General features: G+C 37.6%; 1 protein-coding gene across 1 annotated transcript in view; it reads left to right on the plus strand.

Moving 5' to 3' along the window:
• Window positions 1-24,809, plus strand: part of SYNE2 (spectrin repeat containing nuclear envelope protein 2) — a 270,474-nt gene that overhangs the window by 109,012 nt on the left and 136,653 nt on the right. Inside the window, exons 45-52 of the mRNA XM_052647219.1 lie at window positions 5,719-5,874; window positions 6,738-7,003; window positions 7,646-9,731; window positions 11,507-11,829; window positions 12,942-13,086; window positions 14,389-14,607; window positions 21,221-21,486; window positions 23,262-23,430. Of these exons, the coding sequence (XP_052503179.1) occupies window positions 5,719-5,874; window positions 6,738-7,003; window positions 7,646-9,731; window positions 11,507-11,829; window positions 12,942-13,086; window positions 14,389-14,607; window positions 21,221-21,486; window positions 23,262-23,430 (3,630 nt within the window). The remainder of the gene's footprint in view (window positions 1-5,718; window positions 5,875-6,737; window positions 7,004-7,645; window positions 9,732-11,506; window positions 11,830-12,941; window positions 13,087-14,388; window positions 14,608-21,220; window positions 21,487-23,261; window positions 23,431-24,809) is intronic.

A 24,809-nucleotide genomic window follows, 5' to 3' on the forward strand; every position in this document is an offset into this window, starting at 1 on the left:
CAGCATTTATTGTTTGTAGATTTTTGGATAGCAGCCATTCTGACTGGCGTGAGATGGTACCTCATTGTGGTACCTCAATAATTTGCATTTCTCTAATAATGAATGATGTTGAGCATCTTTTCATGTATTTGTTAGCCATCTGTATGTCTTCTTTGGAGAAATGTCTGTTTAGTTCTTTGGCCCATTTTTTGATTGTTTCATTTATTTTTCTGGAACTGAGCTGCAGGAGTTGCTTGTATTTTTTGAGATTAATTCTTTGTCAGTTGCTTCGTTTGCTCTTATTTTCTCCTACTCTGAAGGCTGTCTTTTCACCTTGCTTATAGTTTCCTTCGTTGTGCAAAAGCTTTTAAGTTTAATTAGGTCCCATTTGTTTATTTTTGCATTTATTTTCGTTACTCTGGGAGGTGGGTCATAGAGGATCCTGCTGTGATTTATGTCAGAGAGTGTTTTGCCTGTGTTTTCCTCTAGGAGTTTTATAGTTTCTGGTCTTACGTTTAGATCTTTAATCCATTCTGAGTTTATTTTTGTGTAAGGTGTTAGAAAGTGTTCTAGTTTCATTCTTTTTAATGGTTGGGTAAATTAAAAGATGCTTGCTCCTTGGAAGAAAAGCTATGACCAACCTAGACAGCATATTAAAAAGCAGAGACGTTACTTTGCCAACAAAGGTTTGTCTAGTCAAAGCTGTGGTTTTTCCAGCAATCATGTATGGATGTGAGAGTTGGACCACAAAGAAAGCTGAGTGCTGAAGAATTGATGCTTTTGAACTGTGGTGTTAGAGAAGAATCTTGAGAGTTCCTTGGGCAGCACAGAGATCAAACCAGTCAATCCTAAAGGAAATCAGTCCTGAATATTCATTAGAAGGATTGAGACTGAATCTGAAGCTCCAATACTTTGGCCACCTGATGTGAAGAACTGACTCATTGGAAAAGACCCTGATGCTGGGAAAGATTGAGGGCAGGAGGAGAAGGGGATGATAGAAGATGAGACAGTTGGATGGCATCACTGACTAGATGGACATGAGTTTGAGCAAGCTCCCGGAGTTGATGATGGACAGGGAAGCCTGGCATGCTTCAGTCCATGGCGTCACAAAGAATCAGACACAACTGAGCAACTGAACTGAACATTCCATTGTGTATATGTAACACCTCTTTTTAAAAAAAAAATTTGTATTGGCACTTTGGCCACCTGATGTAAAGAGCCAATTCTTTGGGAAAGACCCGGATATTGGGAAAGACTGAATGCAAAAGAAAAAGGGGGTGACAGAGGATGAGATGGTTAGATAACATCACCGAGTCAGTGGACATGAATTTGAGCAAACTCCAGCAGATAGTGGAGTCTGATGTGCTATAGTCCATGGGGTCACGAAGAGTTGGACACAGCTTAGTAACAGAACAACAAATCTGAATTTTGTAATATTTTCTTAGCCCCAATAAAGACATGTGGACTTCATTATAGCTCAGTTGGTAAAGAATCTGCCTGCAATGCAAGAGATACCGGTTCAATTCCTGGGTCGGGAAGATCTGCTGGAGAAGGGATAGGCTACACACTCCAGTATTCTTAGGCTTCCCTTGTGGCTCAGCTGGTAAAGAATCTGCCTGCAATGTGGGAGACCCTGGGTTTGATCCCTGGATTGGGAAGATGCCCTGCAGAAGGGAAAGACTACCCAATCCAGTATTCTGGCCTGGAGAATTCCATGGACTAGCCCACTCACTCAAGGGATATTCTAGATCCAGACCTTTGGCTGACTTTTTCTTTAATATCAAAAATGTTAATACAGGCTTAGAGGCACAAGAAGTTACAAAATGCAGTCTGAAGGGTGTGGATGCTTATGATCCAAGATCATACTGTATATTTTTACAGAGGTGAATTTCTAAAATTTTTTAAATATGAAAATACAAAACTGCCTTCCATCTCCCCCTTCCTATATAATTTAAGTGGGGTTACAGATTAGGATATGATAAAAAGTGAGGTCTGAGTAATCTCTTAGGATTCTAGATAAAAAGGAAATACAGGGTAACTGATACATTCTTCTCTTATTTTTCTAAAAACTCATAAAGCAACATTATAGCTTAACCCGTATTGAATGATCTTCTTGTCCCTTCCTTCCCAAATGTCAACCTTCACGGCATAATTGCGCCTAAAAAAACCAAAACACCTTTTGTCTATGATTGCTTGTTGAATTTCTTTGTCATTGGGTATAATTTCAGTATGTCTGAATCATTTTTTGTTCTTTTTAACATTTTCTGAGTGTTTATAATTTCCATATTTAAATTAACATGGATGATCATAGACATAAAACATGCGAGGCATCCCGCTGTAGCTGAGTGACCAGAAACTCAGGGAAGTCAGTACTAGAACGAAGAGGTAGAAAGAGAGTTCATTCCTGGGGTAAATGATGTTTATTTCTGGTGTTGGTTATCCTAGTAAGTCAGTAGAAAAATTTTTGTCTTGGAACATGTAGTTAGGTCATGTGTCAACTCTGTCTTTCAAGTATATTACTTTGCTTTCTAGCCACTATGCAAATCTTGGTTCTTGCTCTAGAAGTATTATTCTCAATCTAAGATTTATTTCTATACAGGAGTGACTTACAGGGTATAAATGGTATTAACATCTAGGAGCAGCATGCATTTGAGGACATTCTTCAAAGTCCTAAAATATTAGGCTGAGGAACCTTAGAAAATTTATATCCTAACCCTGTGTTTCAGGTTAGGGAATTGACATCAGAAGGTGTTAATCAGCCAAGTTCTCATTCTAGAAGAGTTGGGATTAGAACCAGGCTCGTCTCTACCCAGCTTGATGTTTGGCTGTCTATCCCCCAATTTTATCAAATGTGTTACATGGGCTATTAATTGAAGTTTAATATGCTAATATGCTATCTGGCTCCAGTGGACCCTTTATTGAGTTCTTTTGCTTGCTTTCAGACCTTCTCTACCCTCCTTCAGCCCAGCCGAGCCCTGTTCCTGTCATTCCTAGCAGATCTCTGGTCCATACCTGCTAGATTGATTGGTCCTCAACTTCTTTCCACTTCATAAACCACTAATTGTTAATCTTGGCAATCGAAGACTAAATGAAACTCTTTTATTTTTTTCTAACGTGAATTCATCTACACATCCATTCAGTAAAACTTTCTTGAGTTGGCAATGAGGGTTCAGTGGTGAATGAAAATGGATATGGTCTCTCTTCTCATAGAGCTTCTGGTCTACAAGAGATGACATACATTAACCAACTAATTATCTGATGAGAGCCTAATTACAGGAACTAAAGGAAGAAACATGTTTCCATTATAATCTACAGTAAATGAGTCTGACTTGAACTGTAGTCAGGGAGAGCTTCTCTAAGGAAACAGTACTTAAACTGAGATCAGCAGGGGTGGATTAAGGAGTAATTTCAGTTCTAGGAAAACATTCCAAAGAAACTCACATATGTTCAAGAAGACTTAAAACAAGGGTGTTTATCATCGCATATCTAAAATAGGAAAAGTTGGAAGCATGGTAATATCCATAGTAGCCTGACAGACATACATGTTCATTCAGGCAGCAGAACTGTATAAAACCTCAAATGACTGAGTGAGATTTATATCTGACACCATGATAAACCTCAAATCATATTGCTGAATGAAGAAAATAAGTTATAAAATAATACATATGTGGTTCCAATTTTATGAGTTAAAAATACATAAAATAATATTGTATGAATATTAATATATGTAGTCAAAGTATAAAGACAAATGTGTGTGGATTTAGAATAGTGGTTAGTTCTAGGGAAGAATAGATGAAAAAGAAGTGAGGACTGGACTTTAAATTGTATTTTTAAGATGGAAAACTATATCAGTTATATCCTTGTCATGGGTAATGAGTAACCATGATATTGTATTCTTTTAAATATATTTGAAACATCTTATTGTTTATTGTTTAAAAGAAGATGTTTCAGATGAGTCTGGAAAATCAGAATAGAGCTAAAGATGAGAAGCAAAAGATGGCTGGTTACAAAAGAATCTTTCCAGGAGCCAATCAGGGCAGGTGTCTGTGTTCTAATTCTGCAGTGTGCACAAAGGAATGTTACTTTTTAAATTTAAAATGTTCCTTTGAGGAATTCTGTTGGATTTTCTGCCAAAGTGGAAACATGGCTTTTGGATTTGGTAAACAAATGGTGTTTTGGGGTGATTTCAGGTTTTTTAGGATGCTCTCTCTGACCACTGAAGGCTGAGTACAAATAGCAGGTTGTAAATGTGGCTAGTCAAGTGACCGGTCCATCAGGTAAGAGAGACCAGGGCTCTGAATTCCTAATAAACTATTGATAAGGAGTGAAGATTTCCTGGGTTTAGTGTCTATGTCTTTAGCTTAGGAGCTCTTGCCCTGCAGGTGGATTTGTTGGGGTACTAAGTAACAGTAGCCATTGGGTGACAAAGAGACAGGCTTCGCCCTCGCAGGACTTCAGTTTATGGTGTAGAAATCTGTGATGTGGCACCAACGCCCCCCCTTCTCACAGTCTTCCTGGATCTCCCTCCCTGCCCCCCATCGCATGCACAGATCCTGCCTTCCATGGAGATTAACCATAGTTCTCATGAATAAATTGTTAGAAATGGAGGAAATTGGCAAAATCATCCCAATTATTTACAGCCTTTTAGAAGAAGTGTCCTGTGCTAAGTGCCAAGCAGATATTTCAAAACCAGTAACACTGGTCAACTGAATTTTCTTACCAATCAGTATTGGTGAAGCTCCAGACGGTATCTGTTTTATTTAAATAAATCCTGATTTTATAATAGTTTCGCATTGACAGAAAACTTGCAAAGATAGTGCAGACAGTTCTCATTTATCCCTTACCCAGTTTTTCCCATTGTTAACATCATAACATTATTATCTAGGCTGTATTTTTAAGACAATTTTTTAACAATTTCTGCCATGTTTGGAGATGTGGATATATTTTATTCACAGACTTGGTACAGACTGGATGTTTACTGACATGAAAGTATATGGCAGAATTGAATGATATTTCACTTATAAAGTAACCTGAAAATGAAATCTACTACCTTAGCAAAATAATGTGAAATGTTTTAAAATTACTACTGTGGGACCTGGTATATATAAGTGCTCAACAAATGTTTGTTGAAAAAAATGAATAAATGAATTGAAATGCCATCTCTGTATATCCTATTGAGAACCTCAAGTTCTTAGAGCTTTTAGAAAAGATCAAATTACCCTCTATATAACCTGTTCTGCCATACCCAGAATTGGAATTCTTACTATTACTTGGTTTAAAGCATTACATTTTAAATGCATGAAATTTTGGCATTTCTTTCATCTCTCCACTTACTGTTTTAAACTGTAAGTGGGTACCATTGAATGCCTATTTATTAAACCAGCCCTCTGCATCATGGTGAATACTAAGTATGTGCTTTGGAACTTTTGTTTTGTTCATATCTGTTTTCTTTCTTTAAGACTGTAGCTATTCCTCAGTTATATAATTGAGAAATGATAGATCCTATACTATCTTGCAAAAAAAGTTTCATTTTTCTTGGTATTAAATATTGCGTGGAAAATACTAAATATTGTCATTAAATATTGCATGAAAAATCCACTTTGGTCATGGCAAAAATACACTTTTGAAAAGTCTTTAATGTGAGTAAATAGAAGAAACTGGAATTTTTTCATCAAGAGAAATAAAAATTATTCATTTGGAAGTTAGTCTGTTTAGCAATTAATCTTTTTATGTTTTCAGAATTCAGCTTTGGAAATGATTTTGTCAAGACAACTTTCTCTTGATGTTCAAGAAAGCATGAAAAACACTGAAGATGAGCAGAAAGTCAATGAGCTGCAAAATCAACCTTTAGAATTAGATGTTATGTTAAGAAATGAACAGTTAAAAGAGATAGAGGTATGGAAACAAGAAAAACACTGACAACATGATTGCATCATTTATCTAGTGCAATACAATATATTTTAATTACCAAAAACTTGCTTGCACAGAATGAAAAGTCTTATTTAACCTTTGCCTGATGATCAGTTTGGTAACTGTATAATTATGTACTAATCAGTAAGTTGTATAAATCTTTCCATTTAAAAAGTAGAAGAGTTTAATGAACATTAGTCTTTCTCTTTCAAAAAGTTCCTAAAAACTTACTCAGTGATAAAATTTGGAGTTTCTGGCTTGTCATTATTCCTTTTTTTAGTCATATCTATTTTTCTGCGTTTGGCGAATTCCTTTTGTTTTTCCTAATTATCAACATTATGGGATACTCCTCCTTCATTTTTATAGCTGTGTTGACATAACTGTGTTTATACATTTATGTACCTATAGCCATGGAAAGGCATCTAAAAATCCAGTACATGATCATGTTTTGAAAAATGATCCTTACAATTTTAGCCAAGTTTATGTAATAGTAAACGTGTATCCAAAAGAGGAAAAAGAGGTGATGCATGTAAATAATAAAAGCAAGATCAATCTTCTTTAGACATTATAGAACCTTTGAACATAATAGCGTGACCAGATTGCTATTAGATGTTAGACCAATGGTGAATGTTAGTTTAGATTTTAACATGACTCCAGTGTTGGGGGGGCAGGGCGGGGATCTTTTAAATGTCAGGACCTAAGTTTCTTTGGGTGCAAATGAAATATTTAAAAATCTTCTTGGAATGGAATGTATTACTGGAAGGAAAGAGCAAGGGGGAAAATAAATGAATTAATTAATCAGTGAATTAGTAAGTGTTTATTTATTGATCTCCTTTACTTGTTTTCAGGAATTATGTACCCTGTTGGAAGGAAAGAAAGCAGCCATTGAACCTCTAGAACAAAGTGAATATCTCAACAAAACAGAAACAAGTGCCTTGGTCCTCCACGATGAAAGTTATTCAGTGCAGGACTTGGATAATCTGCTTCAGGCACTTATTACTTTGAAGAAAAAAAAAGAAAGTCAATACTGTCTCCTTAAGGATTTTCAGGGACATCTCATGGCAGCTGAATCCTTGATGAAAGCCTTGTTGACAGAAAAGGAAAGTCTAAAAGTGTAAGTATAAGAATTTAGGACGTGCATTCTTTATTTCAACCGTAGGCTTCACTTCTTTGGACAGGCCCAGGGTGTTAAGAGCTTATATTGTTAAAGCATATTATGATTTTAATACTACAGTATAGAAATTAATTTCATATGGAAACCATTAAAAAATTCTTTAGTGGTTTTCTTATTTTAAAGAAACATTTATATATTCTGGGTATGTATATTAAATACAGCTTCTTAAAAAAATAAACTTTAGCCTGATGGTTATGCCTTCTTGATCAGTGTTGTTATTGTTGATAAGGTGATAACAAAGGAGTTGGATATTGTCATTTTCCTTAGTCCTAATTTTGCATAAGTACTTTACAGATTATAGAGGACTTTTGCATACATTGTTTCCTTTGCTCTTTACTCCTTTCCTGTGGTTCTGCATTTTTATGATACTCATTTTATAGATGAGCTTTCTCCATTGTCACACATTAATTGAGAGCCACAGTAAACAAGATTCTGATTTTTGTTTTAAGGAAAGAGTGTTCTTACAGACAATCTAGTCTTCTCTTTCATGAATTCAGAGCAGAATTAATTTCTTTTAATGACAGCTAACTTCATGTTGAGGTAGTAAATATTAATAAGCTTCACTTTTTCTTCTTTTGCTAGGGGACTCCTGGACAGTGCAACCTATATGGACAAAATCAAAAAATTTCTGGCATCAATAGAAAAAGAGAAAGATTCTTTAAGCAAGATGAAAATTGAATGGGAAAATTTATCAAACTGTCTGATTGACATGGATAAGAAGCTCTTGGAAAGCCAGATCAAGCTACTTGAACATGGTTGGGAGCAAGTGGAACAACTGGTTCAGAAGAAGTATTCTCAACAATCAGTGGGGCACAATGAGTTTATGTTTCTCATGAGTAAAATTCAAGACCTTGAAACTTCCCTGCAGCAGCAGCAGCAGCATCTGCAGTTAAGGCTAAACTCTCCAGAAGCCCAGGAAGGGAATCTAAGCATGGTTGCTTTGGCCACTGAACTCCATACTATAAAGCATAGGTTTTCTATGCTCAAGGGGCGAGCTGAACTTCAGATGAAGAGAATTTGGGGAGAAAAAGAAAGGAAGATTTTAGAAGATGCAATGAGTAATTTGCAGAAGCAGTTGGAAGCATTGGAACCATTAAACATGGAGGTGGAAAATCAGATCAAGAAGTGTGAAACCAGATACAAAATAAAAGAGGCTATGTTATGGGTCAAGAATCTGTTAGGTGAACTCACGCCTCCCATTTCCCTTCTCCCAGATGATGTTCTTTCACAGATCAGAAAATGCAAGGTGGTGCACGATGGCATTCTAGATAAGCAGCAGGTTGTGGAGTCCTTGGTTGAAGAGGTCAAAGATAGTATTACTAACCTCACAGCATATGAGAGCAATGATTTAAATAACCTCCTTCAGGACTTACAGAATCAATACCAAGTGCTGGTTTTAAAATCAACCCAAAGATCACAGCAATTAGAACTTAAATTGGAAGAAAGAAGCAAATTTGTTGCCATAATAGGGAAGGTTCAACTTTCACTTCAAGGAAATGAAACACTGATGATCCCCAAGACAGAAACAACCTCCACAGAAGCTGCACTAGAACAACTGTATGTTGCTTTGACCACTTCTCAGAAGGAATTGCAGGAAATTAAGAGTGTAATCTCGACACATCTTCAGGAACAAATAAGCCTCTCTAAGGATCTAAGTGTATTTGAAAGATTATTTCTAGATGATCGATTGAAAAATCTTAAGACTAGAGCCAACAGAACTCAAAGATTCATTCAAAATAAATGTAATGAAGTAGAACACAAGATAAATTTTTACAGAGAATTTCATGAAAAAATATCTGCACTTCAGAAGGAGTTTGACCATATACAGCACAAAGAAGTAAACCCAGATGTTAAAGAGGAGTTGTATCATCTTAAAAACCAAATCACTGGCATTCAATCTAGTATCCTACAAGTACTGAAACTCAAAGAAGTGTTTGACTGTATAGAACTAAAGTGGGATTGGACCCAACTTGATCAAATACAAACCCAAGTACTTGAAAAAGAACGAGAACTTGAAGGAAAAATTAAGCAGTTGAATACGTTTGTGGCAGAATACGACAAATATCAAGCATCACTAGCTAAACTGGAGGCTTTGGATTTACAAATTAAGAAAAGGGCTGAATCAGTACTAACAATGCCTAACACTCCACCAGAAAGCAGTCTGCTCAATGCTCAAATTTTGAATCAGAGAATTGGGAAAGCCATGAGCTTGTATCATGAAATTATCAAGAAATTAAGTGAAAATAAAGACTTTGATGACTTATTCAAAGAGAGAGAAATACAACAACTAAAGCTGCATGCAGAAGAAAATAATAAGTTGCGCCAGGTTCTCCAACAAAAAGTGGCCCTGCAATCCCAACTGAAAGAAATGGATGAAAAGGATTTTAAGGACAAACTGGAAAATTCTTTACATGTTTTAAATCAGATAAAATCTCAGATACAACAGCCATTACTTATAAATTTGCAAATTGAATACATTCAAAATGAAAAAGATAATTGTGAAGTGTTTCAGGAACAAGTTCAGGCAGAAATGGATAGCATTAAAGCTGTGACTGTTATTGAGAAGCAAAGTGAAGAAAATTCTTCTGAAGCTAGTGATGTGGAGGCAAAATTAAATGACATTGAAGATCTTTACATGCAGCTTAATGCAAGCATTGATTCCCGCACTGTAAGTTCTTTAATTAGGCAGTTAATGTATTTGTTTTAGTTTCATGTTTTTTAAAACATAAAAACCTGATTTTATGTTTTACTCTCATTAATATCTACTTTTCTCAAGAAATAACAGGTTCTTATGGCTGAACCACGTTGATGTTTGATAGAAATCAACACAATACTGTAAAGCAATTATCCTTCAATTAAAAATAAACACATTTAAAAAGCAGAAGTTACAGGTTCTATAAGAACATTCTACACAGGAGAATAGTCATTTTAAAGAACTTCAAAGGGCCAGTTTATAGCCCCAACTCATTCCACATCAAAATATAGTGCTCATAGTCGAAAAAGATGTTTGACACCGTTAGTTCTGTATGCCTTGTAGAATATGTTGGGCTCAGAACCAAAAAGTTTGGGTTTTTTGTTTTTTTTTTGTAGAAATAGCAGAATGTAGTGGAATAAATATGGTGTAAAGAACACAAAACAATAACTCCACATTTCTTTAGCACTTACAATGTCTAGGAAGTATGCTGAACACTTTAATCCTCACAGCAACTTTGTGAGGTGGCTGCTAATATTAGCCTCATTTTAAAACAAGGAAATTGAAGTTCAGAAACTACCATTTTCTCAAGGTCTTTCAGTAGTAACAGAACCAGGATTCATGTTGAGATCTGTCTGCTTTTAGAGAGTGGTCATCAAATTAAGGCTCGTTGGTCAATCTGCCTACAGCATCTGATTTTATAAATAAAGTCTTATTGGAACACAGCCACAGCCATGCCCATTCACTTGATGATTGTTATGGCTGCCCACCTGCTACAACATTTGGGTTGAGTAGTTGTGACAGTCTGTATGTCCTGCAAAACCTGAAATATTTAGTATGACCCATTACAAGAAAAGTTTGCTGATGCCTGTTGAAGAGCGACTGCAACAAACTCCCTCCTTTCCTGTAGTAAAAGGGTAGATAATCTTAGGCATCAGTTAAACACACTGTGCTTAACATAACTCCTTTCACTGTGTTTTCTGAATTGTCACACTGAATTTATAGAATGGGGAAGTTAACTCCCTTCTTTAATTCAGTTATTAGATAATTTATTTGAACTATTTTGCTAGGTATAAATGCTATAGAAATATAAAGTCATATGAACTCTAATATGTTCTTTAAATTGGTACTTAATAAATTTCTCCACTTGATTTTAATATGGTTCCTAGAAACACTGTACATAAATCCTCAAACTGTTATGCTTAGAGATGGACTGGAAGGGACATTTCAAGTTCCTTATTTGAACTATTTGTTATTTCAGCAAGAAGACAGAGATCTGGAGACATTAAGTCATGTGCTCAAAACTAAAGTTAATGGCAGAGACATTAATTTAGAAATGCAGCAAATCTGGGGAGGCAGTCTTTCCAGTTTTTTTTTTTTCCACAAATATTGCTTGAGGTTATATACATTAAATATATTCAGTTGTTTTATTTAATAGTCTAATACAAGAGTTCTAGACCATTAATATATATCATTGGAAATAATTCATGACATGTATTTTTAAATTTAGACTTTTTTCTTTATGAAATATTTAAAATTTAAATATGAAATAATTCTAGAAATAATTTTCTTTATGCAAAGAAAAACTTATTCATTTTAAAATATCGGTGTAATATTATCAAACTAAAAGTGAGATGCTTGCTCTTGTATGACCCAGAGACGTATTATGAATGTATCCCAGACATTCAAAAATGACAGAAATCCCCCACATTTGAAAATTTCATCACAGCATTTAATCTCCCATTCACCAGAATGTCTTGAATGATGCTTATGAAAATATGACACGCTATAATGAAGCAGTCTCCAGGGCCATGGAGATCATCTCCAATCTGGAAGCCATCATTGCGTCGCATAGAGTAGATCTTGATAATCCAGAAGAATCAGTAGAGGTGCCTCGCCGGAAACAAGAGGAACTGAAATCCACAATAGCAGGCATCCAGGACCTCACTGAGAATTTGGGGACTATATCCAGCCTGGAAGCTAAACGACAACTTGAGCGCACTTTCCAGGACTTAGTTTCTAAGCACTCAGCCTTGAGGGAGGCAGCCAAAGAAAAGGAAGCTGAAGTAGAAAGGTAGGCACTTCTTTCTAAAGGTAAGGCTTTAAGAGCAAATATAGATTATAATTAACATGTACACGTTAGAAATAATTTGGAAAATAAAAATCACTGTCTAAGGAAACCTATAGCAAATATTCTGTTGCATTTTTTATATTTTCTTAATATCAAGTGCTTAAGATGGAATGTTTATAGAAATCTGCATGTGGTGTAAAGAATAATGATAAACACCTTTGTACTGAAAGGTTCAAAGGTAAACATCATGACTTTTTAATTCCTTTGTGGACTCCTTCCCTCTCCTCTCAGAAATAACCATTATCCTGTCTTTATTGACCATGCCTTTGCTTTAAAAAATATTTTTACTATATATTTGTCTCCTATTTTCATGTATGTGTTCTCTTCTGTGACTTCATTTTTTTTTTCACACTTATCATTATGATTCTGAAGTTCATTCATGTTTTGTCTGTAGTAAAATTCACTCACCCAGGTATTGGTAGATATTTGGATTGTGGCAGTTTTTTCTAGGAAGAACGTTTTCAAATTCACTTCCCTTGGGTGTATGCTTAGGATTGTGATTACCAGGTCAAAAGTTATACACATCTTAAATTTTTAATTCTGAATGATTTTATCTATTTCTACTCAAGCCAGCAGCATATTGATATTCCAGTGGTCCCATATCCTCATCAATTCTTAATTTTTGCCAGTCTGATGGTTGAGAAATGATATTTCATTGTGGTTTTAATTTGAATCTTTATTATTGCTAATGAACTTGAGCCTCTTCTGTGAATATTTCTCCATCAAAAGTTATGAGCAGTTTTAAGACGAAGGAGCTTTCTACAAGAATTGTACCAATTTACACCTTGTTGGCAGTGTTCAAGAATACAGTTTTCCAAAGTTTAAATGTTTGGGGAACAGTCTTAATCTACCTGTTAATATTTGCATTAAAAGTCTCATGCAGATCTGATGAGGGGGAAGTAGTCAATAAGTATTTGTTGAAATATACTGAGTAGCAAAAAGAGAATTAAATTCTGTTTTTTATTAGGGGTTCAGAATACATTCTGGAAAGTTCAGAATTTATTGCACTAAATAAAGTATAATATTACTTTTTCCCCCCAACTGTGCCTCACTAGGTGTCTTGACAATTACAAATGCTATAGGAATATAAATGAGAAAATTTGCACTAACCTCAGCCAGATGGAGACCATTCTTGGGCAGTCCATGTGCCCCTTGCCAGTGTCTTACAAAGAAGCTTTGGAGCGCTTGGAACAGAGCAAGGTAACAGATACTCCACTCTTCAGTAAGACTGTGTGCAAAAATTGGCAGGAAGAGCAAGTGGAGGCATCGGGGGATATGGCTCTGTTATGACCCACAGAAATCTTTAACCTAATTCATACACTCAAGAAAATTCCTAAACCAAAAGCCATGGGGAAAATGAAGCATTGGTTCTGAGAGAGTTAATCAGTTGAGTTCACAGGACAGTCCTCTGCCCAGTAGCATACTGTCCTTATTAATCATTCTTTTGAAAGCTTTGCCTTGCTTGTTACTTTGTTGGAGATCACTGGGTCTATGACAGAGCATTTAATGCAACTATCTTAAGTACTAAATTCTGGTTACTTTTTATACTTTATTACTGAGCAATTTTAGTTTTGCATTTTTTATCTGTTGCAGTATTGTGTTTTAAGCATTTGGATGAGAACATTTTAAATCATCTGTGCTTATCATCTACCACAAAACAAACAAACACAAAGCCAAAAAACCTTAACTAATGTGTTAGTGGTAGATGCAGTAAGTGTACAAATTATTAATACCTATCTAGTAAAATATGGGCCAAAGCTATGGTCTTTCTAGTAGCCATCTATGGATGTGCAAGTTGGACCATAAGGAAGGCTGAGCACTGAAGAATTGATGCTTTCAAATTGTGGTGCTGGAGAAGACTCTTGAAATTCACTTGTACAGCAAAGCGATCAAACCAGTCCAACCCTGAATACTCATTGGAAGGACTAATGCTAAAGCTGAAGCTCCAATACTTTGGCCATCTGATGGGAAGAGCCGACTCACTGGAAAAAGGCCCTGATCCTGGGAAAGATTGAAGGCAAAAGGAGAAGAGGGCTGCAGAGGATGAGATGGTGGAATAGCATCCCCAACTCAAGAACATGAACTTGGGCAAACTCCAGGAGATGGTGAAGGACAGGGAGGCCAGGAGTGCTGAAGTCCACAGGGTTGCAAAGAGTCGGACACGACTTAGTGACTGAACAACAACAAAATATGAGACTTACGCTAAAATTTTTAAAAAATGAACTTCTAGGAATATTTACCTTGGAAGACACATGTTTACTTGGAAAATGTGATTTAAGGGTCATTATTTGTTCCCATAATTCTAAATTCACGTGCTGTATAACAATATGTTGACACTTCTCATCTGTCTCAAATTGACTTTCAAAAGGAATAAAAATGGATCACATCTTACTTATGGATGATTTAAAAACGTTAATTGTTCAAGATTGAAATAGTTTATAACTTTCAGAATAGTTCTGAATTCAGAAAAATTCTATTCATCTTTTTCTTTTCTCTCTTAAGGCCTTGGTGTCAAATCTTATATCAACCAAGGGAGAACTGATTAAACAACGACAGGTCCTCAGACACTTGAGAGCCACGTGCACGGACAGTGACAGCCTCTATTTGCTCAGAAGCACGTCGGCTCTTTGGGAGAGATGGCTAAATTTGCTGGAAGCTGCTAAAGAGTGGGAGATGTGGTGTGAAGAACTGAAGCAGGAGTGGAAATTTGTCCATGAAGAAGTAAGTGCTTATGTGCAACAATCACAACATACAGTTTACTAACATGTGTCATTTAAATTGTTTTATTATTTTCATTTTTTTTAAATTGTAAAACAAGTCCTCGATCTGTACCATTTGTTTAGATCACATATATGGAACCATGTCCATGGTTTATAGAGATCAGGTCCTAGCAAAATAATCTCCAAGATATGATTCAAGAATGATTCAAGTTCATTCATGATAGTGGCATTTTTTCAGTGTCAGATAACTTAGAAATAAGTGATGAATTGCCCATATGATCTTTAAAACGTTTATTGTGCATATAATTTCAGTTCAGTTGCTCACTCATGTCCAACTCTTTGCAACCCCATGAACCACAGCACGCCAGGCCTCTCTGTCCATCACCAACTCCTGGAGTCCACCCAAACCCATGTCCATTGAGTCGGTGATGCCAACCAACCATCTCATCCTCTGTCATCCCCTTCTCCTCTTGCCCTCAATCTTTCCCAGCATCGGGGTCTTTTCAAATGAGTCAACTCTTCACATCAGGTGGCCAAAGTATTGGAGTTTCAGCTTCAACATCAGTCCTTCCAATGAACACCCAGCCTTTAGGATGGACTGGTTGGATCTTCTTGCAGTCCAAGGGACTCTCAAGGGTCTTCTCCAACACCACAGTCCCAAACCATCAATTCTTCTGCGCTCAGCTTTCTTTATAGTCCAACTCTCACATCCATACATGACCACAGGAAAAACCAAACCATAGCCTTGACTAGACAGACCTTTGTTGACAAAGTAATGTTTCTGCTTTTTAATGTGCTGTATAGGTTGGTCATAACTTTCCTTCCAAGAAGTAAGTGTCTTTTAATTTCATGGCTGCAATCACCATCTGCAGTGATTTTGTAGCCCAGAAAAATAAAGTCAGCCACTGTTTCCCCATCTGTTCGCCATAAAATGATGGGACCAGATGCCATGATCTTAGTTTTCTGAATGTTGAGCTTATTTAAGCCAACTTTTTCACTCCTCTTTCACTTTCTTCAAGAGGCTCTTTAGTTCTTCTTCACTTTCTGCCATAAGGGTGGTGTCATCTGCATATCTGAGGTTATTGATATTTCTCCCAGCAATCTTGATTCCAGCTTGTGCTTCCTCCAGCCCAGCGTTTCTCATCATGTACTCTACATATAAGTTAAACAAGCAGGGTGACAATATACAGCCTTGACATACTCCTTTCCCAATTTGGAACCAGTCTGTTGTTCCATGTCCAGTTCTAACTGTTGCTTCCTGACCTGCATACAGGTTTCTCAAGGGGCAGGTCAGGTGGTCTGGTATTCCCATCTCCTCCAGAATTTTCCACAGTTTGTTGTGATCCACACAGTCAAAGTCTTTGGCATAGTCAATAAAGCAGAAATAGATGTTTTTCTGGAACTCTCTTACTTTTTTGATGATCCAGCAGATGTTGGCAATTTGATCTCTGGTTCCTCTGCCTTTTCTAAAACCAGCTTGAACATCTGGAAGTTCATGGTTCACATATTTCTGAAGCCTGGCTTGGAGAATTTTAAGCAGTACTTTACTAGCATGTAAGATGAGTACAATTGTGTGGTAGTTTGACCATTCTTTGGCATTGCTTTTCTTTGGGATTGGAATGAAAACTTAAACCCTCTTAAAAATAACTGTCTCTCCATCACATTAAAGGTTAGAATAAGGTAATATTCATAATAATCAACTTATTTTGAAATTAATTGCAGTTGTTAACTGTGGAAATTAACTACAGTTGTTAATTATTGACCTAAAAGTATGTAAGATGTTCTTTCCGAAGACTGTCTCAAAGAAAACCTCCATAGTATAAATTGATCACAGACGTTAATTTAACCATGGTTGAGGCCTAAGGCATCACATACATTTAGAAGGAAAATTTAAAATAGTATAAAATTATCTTTGCTGTTTTTCATTCACTTAATCATGTCATACTCTTTGTGACCCCATGGACTATAATATGCCAGGCTTCCCTGTTGTTCACTATTTCCCAGAGCTTGCTCAAACTCATGTCCATTGAGTCAGTGATGCCATCCAACCAGCTCATCCTCTGTCGTCCCCTTCTCCTCCTGCCTTCAATCTTTCCCAGAGTTGGCTCTTCACATCAGGTAGCCAAAGTATTGGAGCATCAGCTTCAGCATCAGTCCTTCCAGTGAATATTCAGGACTGATTTCCTTCAGGATTGACTAGTTTGATCTCCTTGCAGTCCAAGGGACTCTCAAGAGTCTTCTCCAACACCACATAAAATTATCTTAGGGTATTCTTTAATCTTTCTACAAAACCAGTCATAAATGAGGTACAAATCAGAACATTAAGTGAAAACTCTTCTCTCTTATGCCTGTCAAAATTCCTGCTGAATTGCTTAAAACAGAAATATAATCAATACTTGATTGGCAGTAGGTCACATTGCTTTCGGATTTAAATGTTTAGCACTGTCATATTTTTCTACCAGTCTAAGGATAGAGGAAAGTTACCTACAGAACTTAACTTGAAAGTCACTCAATCGTGTCCGACTCTTCGCGACCCCATGGACTATACAGACCAAGGAATTCTCCAGGTCAGAAGACTGGAGTGGGTAGCCGTTCTCTTCTCCAGGGGATCTTCCCAACCCAGGGATCGAACCCAGGTTTCCTGCCTCGCAGGCAGATTCTTTACCAGCTCAGCCACAAGGGAAGCCCAAACTTAAAACTTGGTCTTCTTGAAAATGAGTATCATTTTAGTGATGTTGCCTGGGTTGGATTAGTAAATAGTATCTTGAATGTGAAAACATCAAGGAGCTTTGTAAAATTGTACTTTTAGCAGGACTGCCAGCCTCCGGTTCTTTTTCATCCACAATGGCACTGTTTACTGAGGCCTTCTGTGCAATGTGTTCCCATGTGCTATGCTGAGAAGGCAGTCCAGTGGTTAGGAACATCTTGCTCTCATTGCAGAGGGCACGAGTTTGATCCCTAGTCAGGGAACTAAGATCCCACATACCACACAGCAGGGCTGGGAAAAAAAAAAAAAGGCAGTTCACACATGATGCCACTGAATTTTTGCCCTCACGAGTTACCTGTTATGACCATTTTCTAAATGGAAAAGCTGAGGCACTTAGAAATTTAAGTTGGTACAAGCCCTCTAAGCTAGTGATTAAACTGGGGCTGTGGACTGGGGCCATATCTATTTTGCCCATTGCATAATTTTGGAATCTGAATAAGGCTTTGCTCTAAATTGGCACTTAGTATTTGTTGAGGGACAGCTCTTATTCAAATCCATGTCTAAGCCAATCCTAAGCTTATTTATATTTTATTACATTATCTTTTCTTGCTCTATACGCATTAGCAATCATATTTTATCAGTACCAGGCAATCATACTCAGTAGTTATTTAGTAGTAGTTATATTTGTAGTTATTCATACATTTGACAGTATCTGCTAACAGAATGTCTTTCAAAGAGTAATGCAAACAAAATATGTTCTCCTGTACTAACAATAATAACTACTAACACTTAATAGGCACTTAATTGAACATGTGTCAGGCACAGTTCTAAGCACTTGACATGTGTTACACTTATATTTATCCTCACAAGAATCCTATGAAGTGTAGATATTTTTACTATCCTCATTTTATAGACGAAGAAAATGAGGCACAGTGAGATTAAGTTGCTCAGTTTCATAAGTGAGTGATGGAAGATTCAACTTAACAGTCCGTTTTTAACCATTAAGCTATCCGCTTAAATGATATTTACACCTACCAAATTGATATGAGTTTAAAATAGCTTTCATCCATTCAATAAAAATTATACCATCTAAATACCTGTACATGCAAGGTTCTTTTGGCATGGTTGATTTTACAAGTGACAAAATGAATTTCTGTCTTTAAAAAATACAGTCCACGGGGAGAGAGGTGGGAGGGGGGTTCAGGATGGGAAACATGTGTACACCTGTGGTGGATTCATGTTGATGTATGGCAAAACCAATACAATATTGTAAAGTAATTAGCCTATAATTAAAATAAATAAATTTATATTTTAAAAAGTACAATCCAGTATCTTTATGAAAGAAAAGTTTTGTAAATATATTTTCAAAAGTATACGTGCTTATTTAAATTTACCAATTAAAAAATAAATTTAAATTTTGATTTACTGTGTTTTCCCCCTAAAGTCTTACCTTCCTGTTTTCTTAAGCAGAGTCTGCTTAATTTAATTATTCATTCCTGGTTATTCAGGATCATCATTTTATGCTTCACTGATTGTAATGTGCTGAAATAAAGGCATGTCTTCAATAATGATGGGAGGTGTAAGGCTGTCTTCTTTCTCTTCTACCAAAGATCCCAAAGTCTTTTCCGTTTTAGTTTTAGTTCTTATTTTTGTTGCTTGCAAGTTTTCAGTCTCCTTCACTGTGTTTACTTATGAAACAGCTATAGTTCCTCCTCCCTTTCTAGACTCAACTTTATAACTGACTGAACCTAAAAGTTCTATAACCAATTTTTGTTAGACTGCTCTGTCCAAGGAAAGTCATCCAGAGGCTGCAGAATGAATGCATAATCTTTGTGGTAACTCTTTTACTAATTTAGGGTTTGCTGCATTTTGAGAAATGCATAGTCACATGACCACCAATAAATCAAGACTTCAAACATTTCCATCACCCAGAAATCTCCCTGTAGTCAGCCCTTTGTAGTCAGTCCCTTCTGTTACCTCCAGCCTGTGGCAATCAGTAATCTGTCTTGCCATTTTCAGAGTCATAAAAATGGATTCAAATGCTTTTGAGTTTGGCCTTCTTCCGCTAAGCATAGTATGTGTGAAATTCCTTCATACTGTTGCTTGTATCAATAGTTCATTTCTGAGTAATATTCTACTAGACTCACACACAACACTTTATCCATTCACAAATTGAAGAATTGCCTGGCTTTTGGATGAAAATATTGTCCTTAAAAAAAATTATTCTTCCCCCTTGCATTCTCTTCCTAATGACTTAGCAGCTTTAACAGCAGAGAGCAGAACCTGAGACAGGGGCTTGTCAGCAGGTGGTTTATTTTGGAAAGTGATCCGAGGGAACAGGAGTGGGAGATAGGAGAGCTGACCCCGGAAAGGTTAGAGCCTTTAGTCGCTTTACTCTTATTGGGTCCTGGTTGCCACAGTTGCCCGTTTATGGTTATCACTGGCCATGGAAGCACCAAGAAATGCTTGATTAATCCTAGATTATGAACATAGTTCTCTCAACCCCAGTGTGTGCTGGAAACCCTAGATGGACAGTTACCTCTGTGCACATAGCAGTTTCTTTCTTTCTGTGCCTGCTGGTTCTTTGACTGGAGCGGGGTAAAATGTAAAATGACCCAGTGGAACCCATTCCCTGGGGGAACTGCAGCTGCCTGCTTGAGAACTAGGACTTCAGTTCAACTGAATTTAGGTTTGAGGTAATGGAAAGCACAAACTCCATAACTGAGTCCTTTGGAGAGGGGCCAATCTGCACATGTACCTGTGTATTCTAGCAGTTGGAGACTCGGCTGGAACCTATGGCCCAAGTGACAGGGTGGCTTATACCACAGCCTGGCCTTGCTGCACTGCCCCCTCCACACTGGCAGCATTCTGATAGATGGATCTGAGCAACAGTCACAAGTATAGCATACACAGCTGCCAAAATCCCAAAGGGTCCATCTGGTGCTGGGCCTCGTTCTTGGCAGTAGAAGTGCAATATTGAACAACTTGATCTTTACCTTATGGAAGTGTTGGCATGCCCCAGACCATTGGTCCCTGAGAAACTTAATTGATGCTGGTGCTCTTGAATTCTCATTCTTTGGCACGTCTTACTAGGCATCCAGCTCATCATTTAAGTTAGCATGTTGTCATAAATGTAGTTGAGCTGTGTGATATTCAGTGACGTCAAGACTGCAAGATGCCTGATTCTGTTTGAGCATACAGCAGGAATGTTAACAATGCTGAAACAATGTGATAAATGTTTGCTGCAGCAGAGGAGAGGGCTAGAGGATTTGAAGAGGGAGTAAGAGGGATCTGGTTTTCTGTGTCTTTGTTTGAGTTTCAGGGCTGGTAGAACCCCAGTTTCTAGAGATTTGATTTATTAGGTTATGTATTTCTGAATTCTACATTTAGCTGTGGTTGAGAAATACATGAGCAGTCCAGTCATTTGGGCAGCATTCCCATTGGTTTAGGTGACAGGTAATGAGGACCCACTGAACTTACTTTTCTGAGTATATAGGGATTGGATGTGAAGGAAAAGAGAGAGTTATAGAAAAATTATCCAGTACTTATCCAACCTCTTCTACTTCATGGATGCAGTTTGGTGGAGCTCATTCAAGAAATTGCTTTAGTAAAGCAACTGATCCTGAAAGGAAAAAGAAATTATGAAAATATTCAATAGTATTTCCTTCAGTTCGTAACAGCAACACTTCTTTTTAACCACACATCTACATGATCAAAGCTGGGAACCACGGGATTAAAATCCTGAAGGGATAATATTCCCAGCTATAGGAAGACAGATATTACTTTGAACTGGAATTTGGCATTGGGAATCCTCTGACGAGCCAAATTATGATTCCTGAGTCCTGAAGTGGTAAGAATATATTTTACTTATTTCAGATCCTTTTTTCTTTCTTTCTTGTTAAATTAGATTGAACGAGAAGTAATTATCCTAGATAATCTTCAAGAAGAACTTCCTGAAATTTCCAAAGCGAAAGAGGCAGCCTCCACAGAGGAACTCTTGGGGCTGCTGGACTGTTTACGCCAATACGAGGAGAATGTGGAGCAGCAACAGCTGTTACTGGCCCTTCTTCTGCAGCGCATAAAAAATATCCAGAACACTCCTGAAGGCGTGGGGGCTGTGGAAAGTGTTCCTGCATCTCAAGAGATTATGTCTATGCAAGAACGATGCCACAAGTAAGATTTATGAAAAACCTACTAAGGAAGTGGGCTTGATAACTCAGGCTAAAAATTGAGAAAATATTGAATTTCTAGAATATAAAAATATTATAGAACAAGGATAGATGGTATGGCAGAATTGAGTTGCATCAACACTGATAGGTGTGAAAAGGATAGAAAAGATTAATATTAATCATAATTAAAACAAGCACACCTTCTCCATTTTGGTGTTACTGTGGGTGAATCTTTCAAAAATATTTTTTAATGTTTGCTGTTTTTCTAACTTAGCAATACATATTCATTAAAGGAAGTTTAGAGAATGTGGATAATTATGAAGATTAATATAAAAATCACCTTTAATTTTACCATTCAGTGACAGTTACTACCAATCATTCAACTTTCTTGCTATGGTTATATATATATTTTTAATTGTGATTATAGCACTATCCTGTTTTGTATTCTGCTGAGCCATCTATCAGCATATTTTGTTCAGTTTCCTATGCCACTAAATGTTCTCTGAAATATAACTATATCACCTTGTAGATATGCTATAATGTATTTAGTAGTAGTAGTAGTGTTCAGGGGTGTCCAACTCTTTGTGACCTCTTGGACTGTAGCCCACCAGGCTCCTCTGTCCATGGTATTTTCCAGGCAAGAATACTGGAGTGCCATTTCCTATTCCAGGGGATCTTTTTGACCCAGGGATCAAACCCGTGTCTCTTGCATCTTGCTCATTGACAGGTTGATCCTTTATCACTAGCGCTACCTGGGAAGCCCAATAATGTATTTATGTGAGTGTGTGTGTTAGTCACTCAGGCGTAACCAAGCCCCTAATACAGAACCTTAAAATTAAATATAATCTATTTTATTTTTGTAAAAACACTACAGTGAGTATTGTAGAAGGAAATGGCAACCCACTCCAGTATTCTTGCCTAGAGAATTCCATGGACAGAGGAGCCTGGCAGGCTACAGTCCGTGGGATTGCAGAGTAGGACACGACTGACTAAAGCTCATAGTGAGTATTATGCTAGAATTTCATTCCAGAATTAATTCATCAAGAAAGATGCCAAGAAGTAGGATCACTGGGTCAAAGGAGGTAATATGTTTGTATCTAGAAATACCAGATAGCCCTGAGGAAAGATTTTAACGACTTAAGTTCCTCCAAAAAACATGATGGCTGCATCCATAGCAAGTAGGGGCAGCTCAGATAGAAAGACCAGTGGGGTCATCTCTGACCCTATGAGCCCACTCATTCCTTCATTTGCACCTCTGGTCATATTCAGTTGAACTCAGGGATTAAATGGAAAAAAGGAGGATAGAGCTGGCAGTTGGAAGGTAAAGTGTGAGAAGAAGGTATTCTGAGATGAAAGTTTTAGAGGTTTAGAAGGTTTTTGGTGGGGTGATAGAACTTGATATATGTTTATATATGGGGTTCCCTGGTGGCTCAGACGGTAAAGAACTGCCTGCAATGCAGAAGACCCGGGTTTGATCCTTGGGTCGGAAAGATCCCATAGAGAAGGGCATGACTACCCACTCCAGTATTCTTGCCTCGAGAATTCCATGGACAGAAGAGTCTGGCGGGCTACAATCCATGGGGTCGCAAAGAGTCAGACGTGACTGAGCGACCAACACTTTCAGTTTTCATATAGTCTATAAATCTTGAAAACTGGTCATTTTCTCTCAGGAGAAAAAAGGTCTTTTGTCAGCTATATAGACATCTTGTTAATTGTTAAAATTATTGCCTAGAGAAAAACTGAAGAAAGGAATAATCTTATTTTGATGCTCTACTTTAGGCTTTTCCAGAAAGCCCAAAAAAATAAGGAATTGATGCAGAATGAAATCCAAGAAAGACATTCCTTTACAAAAGAAATAACTACTTTGAAGAATTTATTTCAACAGACCACAATCTCTTTCCAAAATATGGAATTACAAGACTGTCCAGAAAAGGCAGAACAGCTTGAGGTAAGTGAGGAATGATAGTGAATGTGGCTGATACAGGTCTGAAATCTTGGATCCAAAGTTATTAGAGTGAAGGTAATACGATGGCTAGTGTCGAGGGAACCTAGAAAAGGAAAACATGTGCAGAGGCCCTGTGGCGTGGTGTGGGCAGACCCACAGGAGATCCACATGGTTGGAGCACAGAGAGCAGATTGGGACCAGGTTGGGAATAGGCCAGTGTGGACCAAGCAACCCCTTTTCAACTACATTTCAGGTGTGTGTGATGAACAGGGCCTGTGACTACTCTTGTATAGTATGTTAAACTGCTCACTTTAGTAGGATGTAATACCTTATCTCTGATGGGGTGGAACTGTTTTTACTCAAAACATTCTGCCCCCAAGTATGTGGTGCTTTCCCCCCACCCACACACTAACCTGTTCTCAACCCTCTAGACACCTACTGGGACACCAATTCCATTCTGACACTAACTGCAAGGAGTTAGTACTGACCACCAGCTTTGGGGATCAGTCCCACAAGACTCCCCCACTTCACATGCCACTGGTAAATTCTGAATGACAGGCTATAAAGCCAGAACTTCCATGACTCCTTCCTCAGGTTTGTAAATTTGCTAGAATGGCTCAAAGAGCTCAGGGAAGCACTTTATTTGCTATTCCTGGTTTATTGTAAAGGATACAACTCAGAAACAGCCAACCAGAAGAAATGTATGGGGAGAGGGGCAGGAAACCTCCATGCCTTCTCTGGGTATACCACTCTCCCAGCACCTTGATGTGTCCATCAATCCAGAGCGACCCCAAACCGTGTTTAAGGTGACTGTAGCCACAAAATTAAAAGACGCTTGCTCCTTGGAAGAAAAGTGGAACAAATCGAGACAGCATATTAAAAAGCAGAGACATTACTTTGCTGACGAAGGTCCGTATAGTCAAAGCTATGGTTTTTCCAGTAGACATGTATGGATATGAGAGTTGGACCATAAAGAAGGCTGAATGCCGAAGAATTGATGCTTTTGAATTGTGGTGTTGGAGAAGACTCTTGAGAGTCCCTTGGACTGCAAGGAGATCCAACCAGTTAATCCTAAAGGAAATAAATCTTGAATCTTCATTAGAAGGACTGATGCTGAAGCTGAAACTCCTATACTTTGGCCACCTGATGTGAAGAACTGACTCATTAGAAAAGACCCTGATGCTGGAAAAGACTGAAGGCAGGAGAAGAAGGGGATGACAGAAGATAAGATGGCTGGATGGCATCACCGACTTGAAGGACATAAGTTCCCGCAAGCTCACGGCGATGGTAAAGGACAGGGAAGCCTGGCGTGCTGCAGTTCATGGGGTTGCAAAGAATCAGACACAACTGAGTGACTGAACAACAGCAGCCAATGGAGGCTC

The sequence above is a fragment of the Budorcas taxicolor genome, chromosome 10 (assembly GCF_023091745.1).
Source record: "Budorcas taxicolor isolate Tak-1 chromosome 10, Takin1.1, whole genome shotgun sequence".
Taxonomy (NCBI): domain Eukaryota; kingdom Metazoa; phylum Chordata; class Mammalia; order Artiodactyla; family Bovidae; genus Budorcas; species Budorcas taxicolor.